Source organism: Nicrophorus vespilloides, unplaced genomic scaffold, assembly GCF_001412225.1.
Source record: "Nicrophorus vespilloides isolate i.1.1-1 unplaced genomic scaffold, Nicve_v1.0, whole genome shotgun sequence".
Lineage (NCBI taxonomy): Eukaryota > Metazoa > Arthropoda > Insecta > Coleoptera > Silphidae > Nicrophorus > Nicrophorus vespilloides.
This window is the reverse complement of record NW_017098109.1, coordinates 67,482-83,278: the sequence shown is the minus strand read 5'-3', so window position 1 is coordinate 83,278 and position 15,797 is coordinate 67,482. Positions and strand designations below refer to the sequence as shown.

The 15,797-nt window shown below is 28.4% G+C and overlaps 1 protein-coding gene across 2 annotated transcripts in view; it reads right to left on the bottom strand.

Moving 5' to 3' along the window:
* LOC108561694 (probable nuclear hormone receptor HR38) overlaps nucleotides 1–15,797 on the bottom strand; it is a 78,672-nt gene that overhangs the window by 4,401 nt on the left and 58,474 nt on the right. For both annotated transcript variants that reach the window (XM_017919766.1, XM_017919765.1), the window contains exon 2: nucleotides 9,072–9,181. In XM_017919766.1, the coding sequence (XP_017775255.1) occupies nucleotides 9,072–9,181 (110 nt within the window). The remainder of the gene's footprint in view (nucleotides 1–9,071; nucleotides 9,182–15,797) is intronic.

The window sequence follows — 15,797 nt, the reverse complement described above, 5'->3', positions numbered from 1 at the left end:
CAGACACATCCACACTATTCCCGTCTTCAAACACAAATAGCTTTGTCTCTCAGTAAAACCAAATTACTATTGTTAATAGTTGGTACACTTCTTTAAACGTATTTGTTCAATTTGAGTTAGTAATTAAAAACAAAATTATTAATAATTTCCAATATTTAACTAAGAAAAGGCATTTGTAATTAACTCTCAGACAAATTATATTTATAATAAAAGAACAAATAAATTAATACTTGCATATTTCTTGTGCCCCATAGATTTATATCCACTGCATTAATAATTAGCAATTTCAAAGAATGTTCACGCTTTCCTTAATTATTTTATTACTAATTGCACAATAAAACGTTTTGTAATTTTTCATATATTCATATAAATTTCAGTGAATTATTGTTATATGATGATATTGATACTTAAATTATAGAACAATGAATGAAAACTGAATACGTGCCTGCGCTTGTATCGATACAAGTACATCTATGTTTGCAAAACCATTCGATCTGTATTTATTTATATAATCGAGACGCGTATTTCCAAACGGACATTACGCATCGGACTTACTCATGTCCACTCGATCATTATCCCATTTATAAATAGTCATTACACGTTTCCCTCGACTCGTAAAAATTAATCTGTCGACGGAAGAGGTAAACAGAAAACGAAGAACTCGGATTCTGCATACGCATATCTCGAGTTCGGACTGGGCATTATGCAACAGCATTCATTATACATTCAGAATGCGAAATCATCGCTTGACCGTCCGAGATGAAGACTTTACAACAACAACCATTGGTCATGTCAAAGTTCGATAATATTAATGGTTTGATGAAATGTAAGGACAATCTATTAGAATACAAGGATTTCTTTGCGACTTGCACAAAATTCGAGATTTTTTTTTAGGTCATCGTTGCTTTTCTAATTACCAACGCTTCTCGGAACGCAACACTATTGGCAAAAATAATTACGATGATGGTGGTTTTTAGTAACGATTCTTTGAGTTTGAAGAATTGCATGAATCAACGAAATGTGCAAACTTTAAAGTAAAAATAATTGTTATTTTAACTATTGTATCTATATATGAAGAAACGTTGCACAACACTTTGTTTTTGGTTCATTTAATTGTTCGAAGCGCATTGAATTTATTGGAATAAGGTTCCCAAATGAGGATTTTCCAGCTCTAATTTCCCTTTTCCTAAATCAGTAGTCACGGCTCTTTCCTTCTACAGTTTACTTTAGAAAGTAAATAATTGACAATTAATTTTGATATTATCTTAGTTTTTATTATGTAATATGAAGTAATATCTCACATAGTGCGGCCTCCATCAGTCCGGGTTCTCTATAGTACGGTTTGAAAATTTCTAAACAAACTAAATTTGAATTCAGCAATCATATAAGTATATTTTCGTATCCTCAATTAGTCCGGATTCAAATATATTAACGGAAACTATGATTTAATAATAAATTTCAATGAAAAATTGCAACATTGTGGATATATTTTTTTCTAATTGTAAAATAAACGATTGGAATTGCATGCCTTAAATGGAATCTTTTAATTAATGACATCGTTTCGCATCGTTCGCAAATGGGGGGTATTTCAAAATTTTAATTTCTCAGCAATAAAATAGGAACGTATGTGAGTGTATTTTTTTTTGTCATTTAGGAATAAATTAGTGATCGCGCGACACCGAGCACTGCACTTAATTTATTACAGAATGTACAAGGATGGACATTAATTTTCGTCTTCGCGAATATCCACAAAACTTTTAAATCTCTCTCAGCATTAAATCACAGTTTAGAAGTCGAGATACGCGTTACGAAATTGTTGTCAGTGTGTTTCTTTCTAGAAATATTTGCAATGTTTCAACATTAAAATAAAGTAATTTGAATAAAACAACTAAGCAAACATTTAAGTATTATGAAAGCAAAATTTAATTACAGTTTTACAATATTTTTTTTAATTAGATTTTTTTTATATTTATTGTAATAAATCATTGGCAGATTCGATAATAATTTGATCAAAATTGGCACAATAAATATTTGTATAAAAATTAATTAATATTACACGTGTTTGGTCAATATTTTAATTTTTCTAAAAAATAAACTTATAATTGGTAGTTTTTAATCATTTTTTATTTAATAATGATTAAACATTAACAAAATTTAGCAAATTTGTTGATTTTAACAGTTTCCAAAAAAAATGGAATACTATTAAAACTAATCAAATTAGTTTTTTTTCAGAATTAAGGTGTGGAAAAAAACGGTATATTAATTATATTACATTAATTCTAATTCAAAGATTAATGTAAGATATATGGAAACACATTTATTTTATAAAATATTAATTTGCTTTGCGATTTTATTAAAATATGTTAATAGGCTGCAAATTAGAATAAATGTAACATTTCGAAATAAATTAAACTAAAATTGGAGGCTTGAAATGTTTCTACTTCGTTAATTGCAAGAAATGCGTGTTGTAATTAAGAAAATCCACTCAATTAATCTCATATTTCCTGATATTAATATGCAAATTTCAATGAAAGATTTAAAATATGTTTATTTTGTTAATGATATTATAAATTTCAAGAAGTTGTAATTAAGAAAAGACAGTCAAATTTTATTTATTTTTGTTTTCTTATACAGAAATGCCTCGAATAGTGCGTATAATTGGTTTAAAACCATATAAATCGTTAAAAAAAGAGGGTATAGCAAAACAATTTTAGATAAACATTGCTACTTTCGAGGTATTAGTATAAGAAAAGACTTTGGGTGGATATTTCTTATATCTTTACTAAGAAAGAATTTGTACAAAATCTTAAGTTTGTTACAATTTGAGATAAACAAGTAAAAATATAAAAGTGTATTAAGAATAATCAAATAATAATTTTAACATAATACTTTAGAGGTAAATATTCCCTGCTTATTAGTACTTGAGTAAAACCATTAAAATTTATCAATAAATTAGGAATGATCAAAGAAAGAATAAAGAAAATGATCATAAGAAAATATTTCTGTAACGTTGAATGAAAATCGCTAGGAAAACTATAATCAATTTAAAAAATAGATTTTAAAACTATTCAATTTTCCTTTGTATTAGGAATGTTGATACAAATAAAGATGTTAAGATTGGTACTAAATCTTTAGTAATTGAGTAAAACCATTAAAATTTAACAATACATTAGGAATGGTCAAAGGTAGAAAATAAGCATAAGAAACGATAACCTATTGATATTTTAATATTTTTTGAAATGAAAATCGTTATGAAAACTTCAATTCATTAAAAATAGATTTAAAAACTATACAATTTTATAGTGAATGTTGAAATGCATAAAGATGTTATTGCGTAAAAAGAATGTAATATAAGAAGCCACCTTGGGGTGTTAATATTTCTTTGCAACTTTGTAGTTTACTTGTTTCACTCATTGATTTACATAATTTACATTTGCGGCGGATTAAATATTAAGCCGATTTTTTATGTATTTATGGAAATGGCAAATTTATTCAGAAGTCGAACACAATGAATCGCCGTTTACATACAGATGTGTGTACACGTCTATCTCGCTCCCTCTCACCTTCATCTCGTATACTTCTTACACTCTCTCTTAATATATTTATACATAATACTATATAGTATGGTATATGCACGTGGCTCCATCTTATATCAATTTATACGGCCGGAACATAACTTCTGTTGACGGTTATTGCATGTTCATATTGTAATTTGCGATGCGATTAGAGATGGATGCATAAATATTTAAACGCACGGACTTTTAGGTGTACGCCGACACACACACACGGCTTTCGCATCGCCATCAAAAAGCCCAACCTCTTCACATGCTGCATACTACATGATACATTCCTCTTTTTTTTCTCTCTCTCTCTCTCGCCGTTTTTTTAACGCGAAAAGAACCATCGACGTTATGCAAATAGCCATCATCGAATCATGATGTTTCAATCGAAACATACAAATTGATAGAATGCGTGTAATTTAATAGGAATAATAAAAACACGCGCTGCAAACACCTACGAATTAATAATAACAAGAATAAAAAGAAAAAATAATACCCGTTTCGCTAATCACGGTTAATTATAAACTGCAGAACGTACTGGTTTCTTTTTCTTCTCCTTCATCTCCGTTTACCACCGACATTATTACCTAAGTTATGTTATGTTTTTTTTTTCTTCTTTTTTCTCTGCTTTTAATATTTGATACGCATTCATTACGTTCCGCTTTAATTACCGTCGTAAATCCATGAAAACTATTTGTTCTCACGGCTCATGGGCGCCTCACTTCTTCTGAACCTGCTGCCACTTCCATTTATAATGCAGCATAATACTACTACTACTATAACTTTATTGTAATCGAGTCCAGTTACGTATTGCAACTATGGACTTGCTGCTCTGCACTCCGGCGTAGAGGGAAAACCACCAACCAACAATACAGGTGTCTCCCAAAACAGAACTACGGGATTATGCAATTAGATTCATTCGCAATTGTTTTCATGCGTTTACTCAATTTCATACAAACGCCGTTACGTAACTACCAAACAGAGAATTGTTTATATAAATAGTGATCAAAACTTATATAGCATTTAACAAATAAACAAAAGTTTACTATATTCTTGTTACTCAGTCATTTTTTTTTTCATTTTATTTTTTAACCTCGTTTCTTTCATTTTTATATTCTATATTTAGAGGAAACTCAGATATTTTAGTGATATTAAGAAAGGGTCTATATCGCAAGCCCGACAACCGAAAGACCGTCTATTGAAATCCCGACGTTCGAAATCCCGACTGTATTAAAGTCCCGACGCTTGAAATACTGACTATGTCAAAATCCCGACTACCATAAACCCGACAATCAAAATCCCGACTATATCGAAATCCCGACTCTATTGAAATCCTGACTACTATAATCCCGACAATCAAAATCCCGATTATATCGAAATCCTGACTTCCAAAAAAATGTTATTGTAGAAATTTATAATAATTTCGATTTCGATATAGTCGGGATTTTGATTGTCGGGATTTTGACATAGTCGGGATTTTGAGCCAGCCGGGATTTCGATAGATGGGATTTCGGTTGTCGGGCTTGCGATTGCCACCGATTAAGAACACGTACAAATTAATTAAATAAAATACTTTGCCTAATTTATAAATTTATCTTTTTTTTCATTCATTTCATATTTGGCCTGTTTTTTTTCTATAATTTCAGTTTAAATAAAACAAACATTCTATCTTTAGGCGAAACTCGGCTATTTTAATGATATTAAAGAACACAAGAAAACACTTAAAAAATCATTATAGAATTAGTAAATGAAAATACTTAAAATTTACATATTTTATAAAAATTGTATCATTTTTTATTCATTCATTTAATTTGTAGCCTCGTTTCTTTCAATTTGTTTATTTTACTTCCAAATTTACAAATATTATAAAACTATCATTTAATTTTTAACTTCGTTTCTTTCAATTTGTTTATTTTCTATAATTTCAATTTAAAACGCACAAAAATTGTTATATCTTAAATCTAGATTAATTTTAAATATAAATTAAGTACGTAGAAATCCTATATAAAATTAGTGTATGAAAATCTACATTTTTTATAAAAAAAAACTACAATATATTAAAAATTAATAAAAATAGAACAAATATAATTAATTACTAATACAAAATATTATTCAAATTAAGTTTAATTAAGAAAATCTAAAACATTCAAATTTTAGAATTATATAATCTAAATATTGATTGAAGACTGTAAAAAATTGAATAAATTTCATTGAACAATAATAATCAAATAAATTTAATACAATTTATTGTAGTTTTAATTAATGTAATGTTGAGTTTTCCTGTCTGCAAGATTTTAACGATTGATAATTAATTTAGTTTTCAATCTCTGCATGAGATTCAATTCCAGTTTGAAATTAATGGGCAGTTAATTTACTAACGAACGATTTTAATTGTAATTAAACCTGATGTAGAAAGAAAATTAAATTATTTTTAATTAATGAACTAACCAATGATTTAATTCACATTTATTATCACAATAATAATCTCCACTACATTATTCAATTTTTTTGATTATAGAAAAACGAGTTTTTCTGATAGAATTTCAGTATTAAATTAAGAATTTTTTATATTATTTATAATTGAAATTTACATAAATATTTGCAGACAACAAAAATAATTAACTAATTAAAATTTAATTAAAAAAAAACTTTACGAGATATTTTTTTTAATAGATTTATACATAATAAAAGTATGTATCAAATTATAGTGAAATGTAATTATATAAAGGTGACTAAATAAATAATTAATTGCGACTTAAGTTGTTTTTAATTTGGATTAATTGAAGACGAGGATGTAATTATATTACCAAAAAAATTAATTATGAACATGCAAGAAAAATACGTTTATTGAAAGGCGGATTAAGAAAAACGTACGTTATATAAGCACACGTTAATGCGTCTTTAATAATCGTCGCCTTGTGAGGGAATTAACGCAAGTTAATTCGATAATTAATAAAAATTAGCAGCATAAATCTTCGATTAATCTCGTTGCTGACGCAACGATCATTAAAGGATACGCAATGATTTACAGTGCATTTGCGAACAACTCGATCCGTGTCTGCCGCAACAATTTAAACGGAACGATTTATTATTCATCTTTTGTCGCAAACAACAAATACCTCCGAATCAACACTTAATCTTGATCCAAAAGCGCGAAGCGATAAATCCACGGTTAACTACGAGTTTCAGCCCCGAGGGTTTTCAGTAATGCAAGGATAGGTTTAATTGATGTACGGTTTTTTCTTTTGCTCGAGCAAAATGTATCTTTCAGACGCTTTGACCGTTGCAAATAAATCATATTTAATAGTTGTTAGATAAGACGGGAAGTTACAATTTGTTTAGAATTTTCTTAAGCTATGCGTGAAAAGAGACATAAATTTCTGTCACTTGTACCAATTACTATTTCAGACCGATGAATTTTCAATGATGTCATATTAATTGGTAGGTTTGGCATAAATGTATGTTTCTTATTATATCTAGTGTGGATGCAGCTTTATTAAAACAAAAACTAATGCAATCATTCCGGATTCATTATAGTCCGGTTTGTAAATTTCAAAATAAATTAAATTTTAATTGTGCAAAATAAAAATAAATTCTAAATCAATTCTATAGACAAGTCTCTTTTTACAAGGTTTAAACTTTTGGATTAGTCCGGTTTCAAACAGTGCGAAATATTGGCGAAATTATCAATACACAATCTATGTGAGGTATTAATACAGCAATACCTCGCATAGTCCGGATTCAATATAGTCCGGTTTGGAAATTTAAAAATAAATTAAATTTTAATTGTGTAAAATAAAAATAAATTCTAAATCAATTCTATAGACAAGTCTCTTTTTGTAAGGTTTAAAGTCTTCAATTCGTCCGGTTTCAAACAGTGCGGAATATTGGCGGAATTATCAATACACAATCTATGTGAGGTATTAATGGAGTTTTAGATAAAATTGGAAGTGACGTTACTTATTGTACTTAGTGTGGATGCAGCTTTATTAACAAAAAAACTAATACAGCAGTACCTCGCATAGTCCGGTTTCAAACATTTCGGATTCAATATTGTCCGGTTTGGAAATTTCAAAATAAATTAAATTTTAATTGTGCAAATTAAAAATAAATTCTAAATCAATTATATAGACAAGTCTCTTTTTGTAAGGTTTAAACTCTTGGATTAGTCCGGTTTCAAACAGTGCGGAATATTGGCGGAATTATCAATACACAATCTATGTGAGGTATTACTGCAGTTCTAGATAAAATTGGAAGTGACTCTACTATTGTACTTAGTATGGATGTAGCTTTATTAAAATAAAACTAATACAGCAATACCTCGCATAGTCCGGTTTCAATCATTCCGGATTCATTATAGTCTCGAAATTTAGAAATTTTAACAATGAACTAAACTTTAATTGTGCAATATAAATTAGTACATAGTGATGTTTTTTTTCATATAGACAAGTGTCTTTTTCTTAAATTAGTCCGGTTTCAAACAGTCCGGAATTGGCGGAATTGTCAATACCTAGTTTGTGTGAAGTATTACTGCAGTTGTAGATAATTATAAAGCTGCATCCTCACTACTCGTGATAAATGATATAATTTTAGGTTAAGGGTATCAAATACTATAAGATTATGTGTATTATATAACTTATAGTTGGATATAGTTTTGTGTTGTTGTTTAATGAAATAATTGTATTTTGTCGTTTTGATGTGAATCAGGAGGAAAATGGAGATTCGTTTCGAAAGTCTCGGTGTGGTGTGCTGTGACTGTATGTGGAAATTAACTTGAATATTCTTTCGCGATAAATAAATTTCATATGAGAGGAGGAGAAAGAGATAGAAAAATAAGGAACGCGGATAATGTAACAGTAAATTCTAGAATCGTGTAATACATTTTTTTCATAGCTTCATAAATATTCCTATTGAAATGAACATCGAAAGAAAGAGTTGCCGTGTAGCAACAAAAGCCAGTTTCTCATACATTCTGCATGGATGAGAGGTGGATAAGAAGATGGAGAGGATGAAGAAGAAGAAGGAAAAAAGGGGCACGAAATTTATTATTGGAATTTAATTTCGAAATTAGCATTTTCGCGCGCGCCGCAGAATGCGAGGATGATCGTTTATAACGTGGCCAGGATCTAATGGGATTTACGGTTTCAGTGCCTCGCCTCACGTTTTATATTAAAACCCATATTCGTTACGTTACGTTCTGCAACGCGAAGACGTGAAAAAGAGCAAAAACAGATAAATAAATAAATAAAAAATAGGTAGAAGGAAATAACAGAAATGCAACGGTTTAATTATATGCGCGCACAATAATGGGAATGATTTATTAATAGAGCGTTATTTATATTTTGTAACGATAAATGGAGATATATTGGTAAAGATCTCTGGCGTCGATTAAGCGCTTTCAATTCCGAAAGGATCGGGTTGCGTTTTAAGGGGGGAGACGACGCGACGCTTAACGGTTCATTCGTTTGTTTATTTATTTTTTTAGGTTAGGTTGTATCCATAGGTACTCACTTGAGTCTGCAGAAGGAGCATACTTGACTGAGGACTGTTGGGGGCAGATGGCTGCGCACTCGCCGCCACCAAAGGCGCACTTGACACTTCGCCCTGTACAAGAACTGTACCTGGAATCAAAACAAGAACATTATTGCAACTTCTCCACTTACAACTAATGAACTTCGTCGCACTTCTTCACCACCAATTCCATCTAGCAGATCATGCACAATATTACCATGGATACAAATAACATATACCGTTGTATAATACGCACCGATGTTCTATAAGACGCATCACATTTTTCTTGTCAAATATTGCATGACAACCATAGCTGAATTCGCACTTATTATTTACTCTTCCCATACTATTTGACAAATAATTCTACAAATAACATATACTTGTCAAGTAACACGTACTTATACAAACAGTATCTTTATAAGCTCGCATATATTAATATATTTAAAAGAAGCAAATACAAAAAAAAATGACGCTTTTGTCAATGTTAATCATTGAATGCCTCGTGAAATGACAGCAAAAATGTAATTAATATTATGTAAAATTATAGTCGAATCATGCTCATTCATAAAATAATTAATTATGTAATAAAATCTGATTTAATTTATATAATAGTGTTCAGAATCAATCTGTATCAATCCAAATAAGATTTTGTTAATATAAATTAAGATCACGTAATTTCAGTTTAATTATTATTTTTTGTATAATTCTTCAAAGGAAAGATATTAAAACTTAAATTGTATGATGTAATCTAACTATGTAAAACGTGTATCGTAAACACGTAGAATAATAGAATCGAAAATAGTGTAATTAAGTCATTATCGTGAGTACCATTACTCCTTTGTGGAGCACAACACTTCAGCGTGGTAATTAAGAGCATACTCGATGATAAATATCCTTCAAGAACTAATGTTAAAAACAAATCTATTCAAAGTCTTCCTCAAACTATCATTAAGAAATTATCATTTCAACTAAAACAATATATTTGAAATAATTCAAAATTTTGTACTAAGATTTGTAGTAATCAGTTCATTGATTTTTTTTATTATTAATCTAAAATTATGTAATAATTTATAATTATTTTATTTCAGTTTATTTTTCATAAAATTTCGCATTAATTTCTCAGTTAAAATGTATGAATACAATTAATGAAATTTGTATAACAAATATTCACATTCTGACTTCAATATTATAATTTTAATCAAAGTAATAATAATAAATTGAAAGACGAAATGAAGCATGTATTTATGTATAGATATAAAACATTAAAAAAAGTGTAGTTTCATGCAGCATGCAAAATAAGTACGATAAATGTGCGTTAAATTGGTTAAATCCATATAGAGACGTCAGCTTATTTATCGTCGTATTATCGTCGCATGTAAAGAAGTGGTATTCCTCGAGTGACTCGAGTATGGCATGAAATATTCATCGTATTGTTTGTAGATTTTGTCGAGGAATGAAACCGCAGGCGAAAAGAACAAGGAGACACGACTCGGGCGGTTGAAAGTATAGAGAGAAAAAAAAAAGAATTATAAGAAATACATACACATACGTAAGTAAAAGAATGTGCGACTGGAGGAAGAGGAACAAAACGAATCGAAATAATAAGAAAATAAAGAAGCGATGAGTTGCATGTAATGTGGCAGCTTTATGTGGATTTTCTAATCACCGACAGGTTAATTGCTTGGCAATTGCCGCAGCTACCTCTCCGATCATCGAAGAACTTAATCACCGCGGACAGAAATTACGCTTAATAAATCCTTTCTCCTACCTTCTTTTTATCTGTTCGTATTCCAATTTTGTACCTTCCTCGATTAACTATTAAAAGGATATTCAGATTTATGGACTACCGACGATTTCTGGTATAGAAATATATAGTAAAGTGATGATGATCATATGGAAAGTTTCATTCGAATGGATAAATTTACTACAACTACAACATTACAATTAATTTTATTATCCAGTTTTCCATTCGCATTTTTTTCCTTCAGAAACCTCTAACATTGGAATATCATTAACAATAATTAAAATTATAATCGAATTTATAAATTACTTCAGTTTCTGATACTGAAACATGAAGGAATGATGATTATTACTAACTATTACTTCATTTGTATGAAAATAAATGTATTCTACAAACATATTTGAATTAATTTTATTATCCAGTTTTTTCAATATCTTAAGAAAAACAGATTTTGTTTTTCCTCTTCAACATCGTTTAACAAAAATAGAAAGCATTAATCTTAATCACTTGTGTATTTTCATTCGAATTAAGTCTTGGTTATTAAAAATTATCACCTTTGAAATGGAAATCTGTAAAGATGAGAAATTTGTAAAGATTTTAGAATTATTTTTTTATTATTCAGTTTTCAATAAACATCTGATGTTGTTGTTGTTTCCTGATATTGATAATGTAATTATTATTTCTATAGTTTACACGTTTCTACGCATAAATTCCTAAGGGTATTTTTTTTGTAATCTGATTTACAATATCTATAATTATTCAAATTGTTCTTAATTGATTCTTGTTCAAATTGATTACAATGTAAATTAATAATAACAACTTAATTATTGATTGTTATTGTAAAAGTGCTCTATATTACAAAACAACACAAATCAATGCAACTACCTTGAAAAAAGATACATGCCAATCATAAGATTTAATAGACAAGAACTTATATAAATGATTTTGATTTTAGAAAAAATAAATAAAAACATGTAAATATTGTGTTCAAAATAAAAAGTCAAAGAAATGTAAATATACTAATAAATAATTGCAAGATAATTTTATAATCATAATAAACAAATAAAAAAGATTACAAAATAGGTATTTATGCCCATAAATAATTGTTCAGAAAATAATTAGTAGAAAAATGAATTATTAATAAATAATAATTTAACAAAATCTTGAAGTTACAGAAATTGGAATGATGTAATCGTATTTTAGTTACTTTGTTAAATAATATCTAAGACAAAAAAAAAAGTAATAAATAAGAAACTGCGATGAAAATAAAAATTAACAGAAAAACAATAATTCTTAAAATCTGAATGAAATCAATCTAAAAGGTAATAAAAATTGAAAATTTAAATTTAATTTTTATACGGCAATTCGTGTATCAATTTAAATAAAAATATAATTACGTCCAAATTATTAAAACTATTACATAATTAAAAATATCAATTTATTTTGTTGTTTTAATATAAGTAAAATACGAATGAAACAAAAAAAAAATCTTAAATAATAATTTATAATTATTCAAGTATGTTTTTTTCATACTTTTGAATTCTTTAAAATTAAATCAAGGATAACCAGAAATTTGTTGTCTTATATATTTATTTTAATTAAAAATATAATAATAACAACATTTTTAAAATAATTCTACAAATATATGAAAAAAGTTCAATTAATAAGTATAAATATTATTAAATGAAGGAATTGTTTGTTTCGTAAATCTAATTTCTCTCATAATAACTTGTTTCATAGGATTTATTGCAATAATAATTATTTATTTCTAATGATACTTAAGTTTCAAATATATTAAAAAAACGTTAATTTACTTCGAAATAATTAAATATTGATTTTTATTTATTAAGATATTTTTTTGTAATAACAATCTAATTCTCTTGTCTTATTATAAGACTAATCCCAAGTTTGTTGGACAAGTTTCAGAAAAGTATAGTATTACCTTCGTATTATAGAATGCACTCCTTTTTATTATAAGTAAAAAGTTCTGTCTTACTTTTGTTGCCTATGACTGTAAGCTCTTCTAATTGTATACTCTGATTTATAAATATCGTTCCAAAACTATTTGCACCGAATCCTTACATTTCTTGTCCTCGTAAACTCTGTACATCATATCCATCCTGCGTATCACTTCATGATCCTCGCACTTGAAAAATAAAACCACTTGAAGCCTTCTACCAAAATCTTGATGATAATAATAATACGATTAACAACAAAAGGGTTGTCGATGCAACGGAAATTGTTTTATTAATGAGGGCGTTCCGGATACGTCGCAGCCCTTTTATAGTTCGCGTTGCCGCATCGTCGTCTATATAGATATAATAATAAAAAAAAGCAGAGCACAAAAAAAAACACTAGAAGAGGAGTGATGTGGAGGGAAGAACGCGAAATAATAAACGGCGGACGGGATTGGGTTTTGATATGATATAGGCCGTCCCTGGGGAGAGCGAAGTCGCTGATATTTGCAGCCCTTGTAATAATCAGGACGGTATGAGCACAGAGTTATGGCCCGGAACGAACGCTTTGTATATGATGAAGGGACGGCTTGGGCGGATCGCTCATTTTGATTATGTGGGCCTCCCGAGGACCTAATCTAATAAATAATAACGGTGGAAAATGGATGGAAGGAATGAAGAATGCGTCGAAGCATATTGCCCAATTTAACCCACCGGAATATTATTATTATTATCGGTTTTGCTAATCTACCTTGTTCGAAGCTTGCGCCCCACAGATTGTGACAAAGTGATAACTACAAAAAAGAAGGCACCCTCCTTGATTAGGATTTATTTGACTGCTGTCAACGCCGTTTTGTTTGGTAACAGAAGGAACCGTAATCGGATACCAAACAAGAGGTATTCACGCACACCCCTTAATATTTATTACACATAACTTTATGGTAATAGAACTTAATTAATAGTTTGCAGAACAAATAAACACCATACGTTTTAGGTTTTATTGAATTATTATACCTACCTAAAGCTGAATCCACACTATTTGTTTTCATGAATTAATAGTGAAAGTACAGCAATATCTCGCATAGTCCGGGTTCACTAAAATTTATTTTAAATTTAAAAATATAATTGAATAAAATGAATATAAATTCTAAACAATTAGTAGACAATTTTTGTATACATTGATGATAATGTATCATGGATTAATGGAGAAAGTTCTGCAATTGAAAAAAATAATTGAATAAAATGAATATAAATTCTAAACAATTAGAAGATGATCATATATCATGGATTAATAGGAAAAGTACAGCAATATCTTGCATAGTCCGGATTCACTAAAATTCGTTTTTAAATTGAAAAAAAAAATTGAATAAAATGAATATAAATTCTAAACAATTAGAAGATGATCATGTATCATGGATTAATAGAGAAAGTTCAGCAATATCTCACTCACTATAATTCGTTTTAGAAATTAAAAAAAACTAATTGAACATTTATATGCGATTTTAAAGCCGTCGAGTAGTGCGGTTTTAAATAGTCCGGGATATTGTAACTAATTACCCGGACTGTACGAGGTATTGTTGTATACAAATTAGTTGGTACACCTATTAAATATTCAAGTCGCATATCTGTTGAACAAATAAAAAAAAAACTTAATCGTGTTTGTTATTATGAAATAAGAGTGAAAGTGCAGTAATATACAAAGTCTGGTTTCGATTAGTCCGGATTCACTACAGTCCGGTTTTGATTAATCCGGATTCACTATTTGAAACAGTCAGGAATATTGGCGTAACAAGTCATCCGGACAATGCGAGGTATTGCTGTATTCATATTAGTTGGTACGACTCTCAATAAATAAAGTCTCATATCAAGAATAGTGCGGACGCAACATTATTTATATACAAATTTTGCAATATAAAGTTTCTATTAAAAAAAATGCAAAAGCAATGAATCTCACTCATAAATATAAATCTCACACGTTGTGCAATAAATTCGTTATAAATTTGTCACATAGAAACAATTATATATAGTAAATACTATAAAATATATTTTACTTAATATATTTATTACCTTAGTATACAAGTAATTATTTGTATCATAATGTATAAAGTATATAGATTATTTGTACATACAAAATTTTATATCAAAATACAGCCATGCCTCAGTTATCGTTACCTCTGATAACGAAGCTTCGATATATAACGCAATTTTAAGCAAAATATGACAACTTGTGATAGAAGAAGAAAATAATATCCAAGAAATAAAAAATGAAAAATCCAGATGGTTAAGAAATTTATTGAATGCAGATGATGATGGTTTTTCAGTGAAAGATTTAGTAAACTTTCTTGAAGACAAAATGAATAAAGATTTTACCGAAAAAATGTTAACAATCAAAGAGTTTTTTTTTGTGAAAATAATCATAATTTTAAATTTTCTTTGTTTTTCATTTCCATTACAAAGTAACAATATTTTTACCTCAGATAACGAAGTTTTATAATAACGAAACAATCAAAGATTTTTGAGTGAAAATAATCATCATTTAAACTTTTCTTTGCCTTTCATTTTCATTACGAGGGAACGTATATCGTCATAATATTTTTACCTCAGAAAACGAAGTTTTGCTTAACGAAATAATTTACGAATGTTACAAATAACATACAGTGTGGACACAGCATTACACAATTAAATATAGTATTTCAAAATATTGTAGAACATAAAGCACGTTACAATATATCTAATAGAAAACAAAACCAACTTAAATATCATTCATAAATATAAATCTCGCTGGGTGTATTTATTTATTACCTTTGTGTAAAGGCAATTATTCACATCTGTATACATAAAGTATATTGGCTATTTGCAGTTATAAAAATCCCAAGTAAAATATGGTTACTGCATATTTAGTAATATAAAGACTTGTCAATTTATTTTCATTATATTTATATAACAAACTAAAGTCTGTGTACATACATACAATATTCCGCAATTCAAAAGTTTATGTAAGTCAAAAAAGTGTTATTTGCATGAAATGTA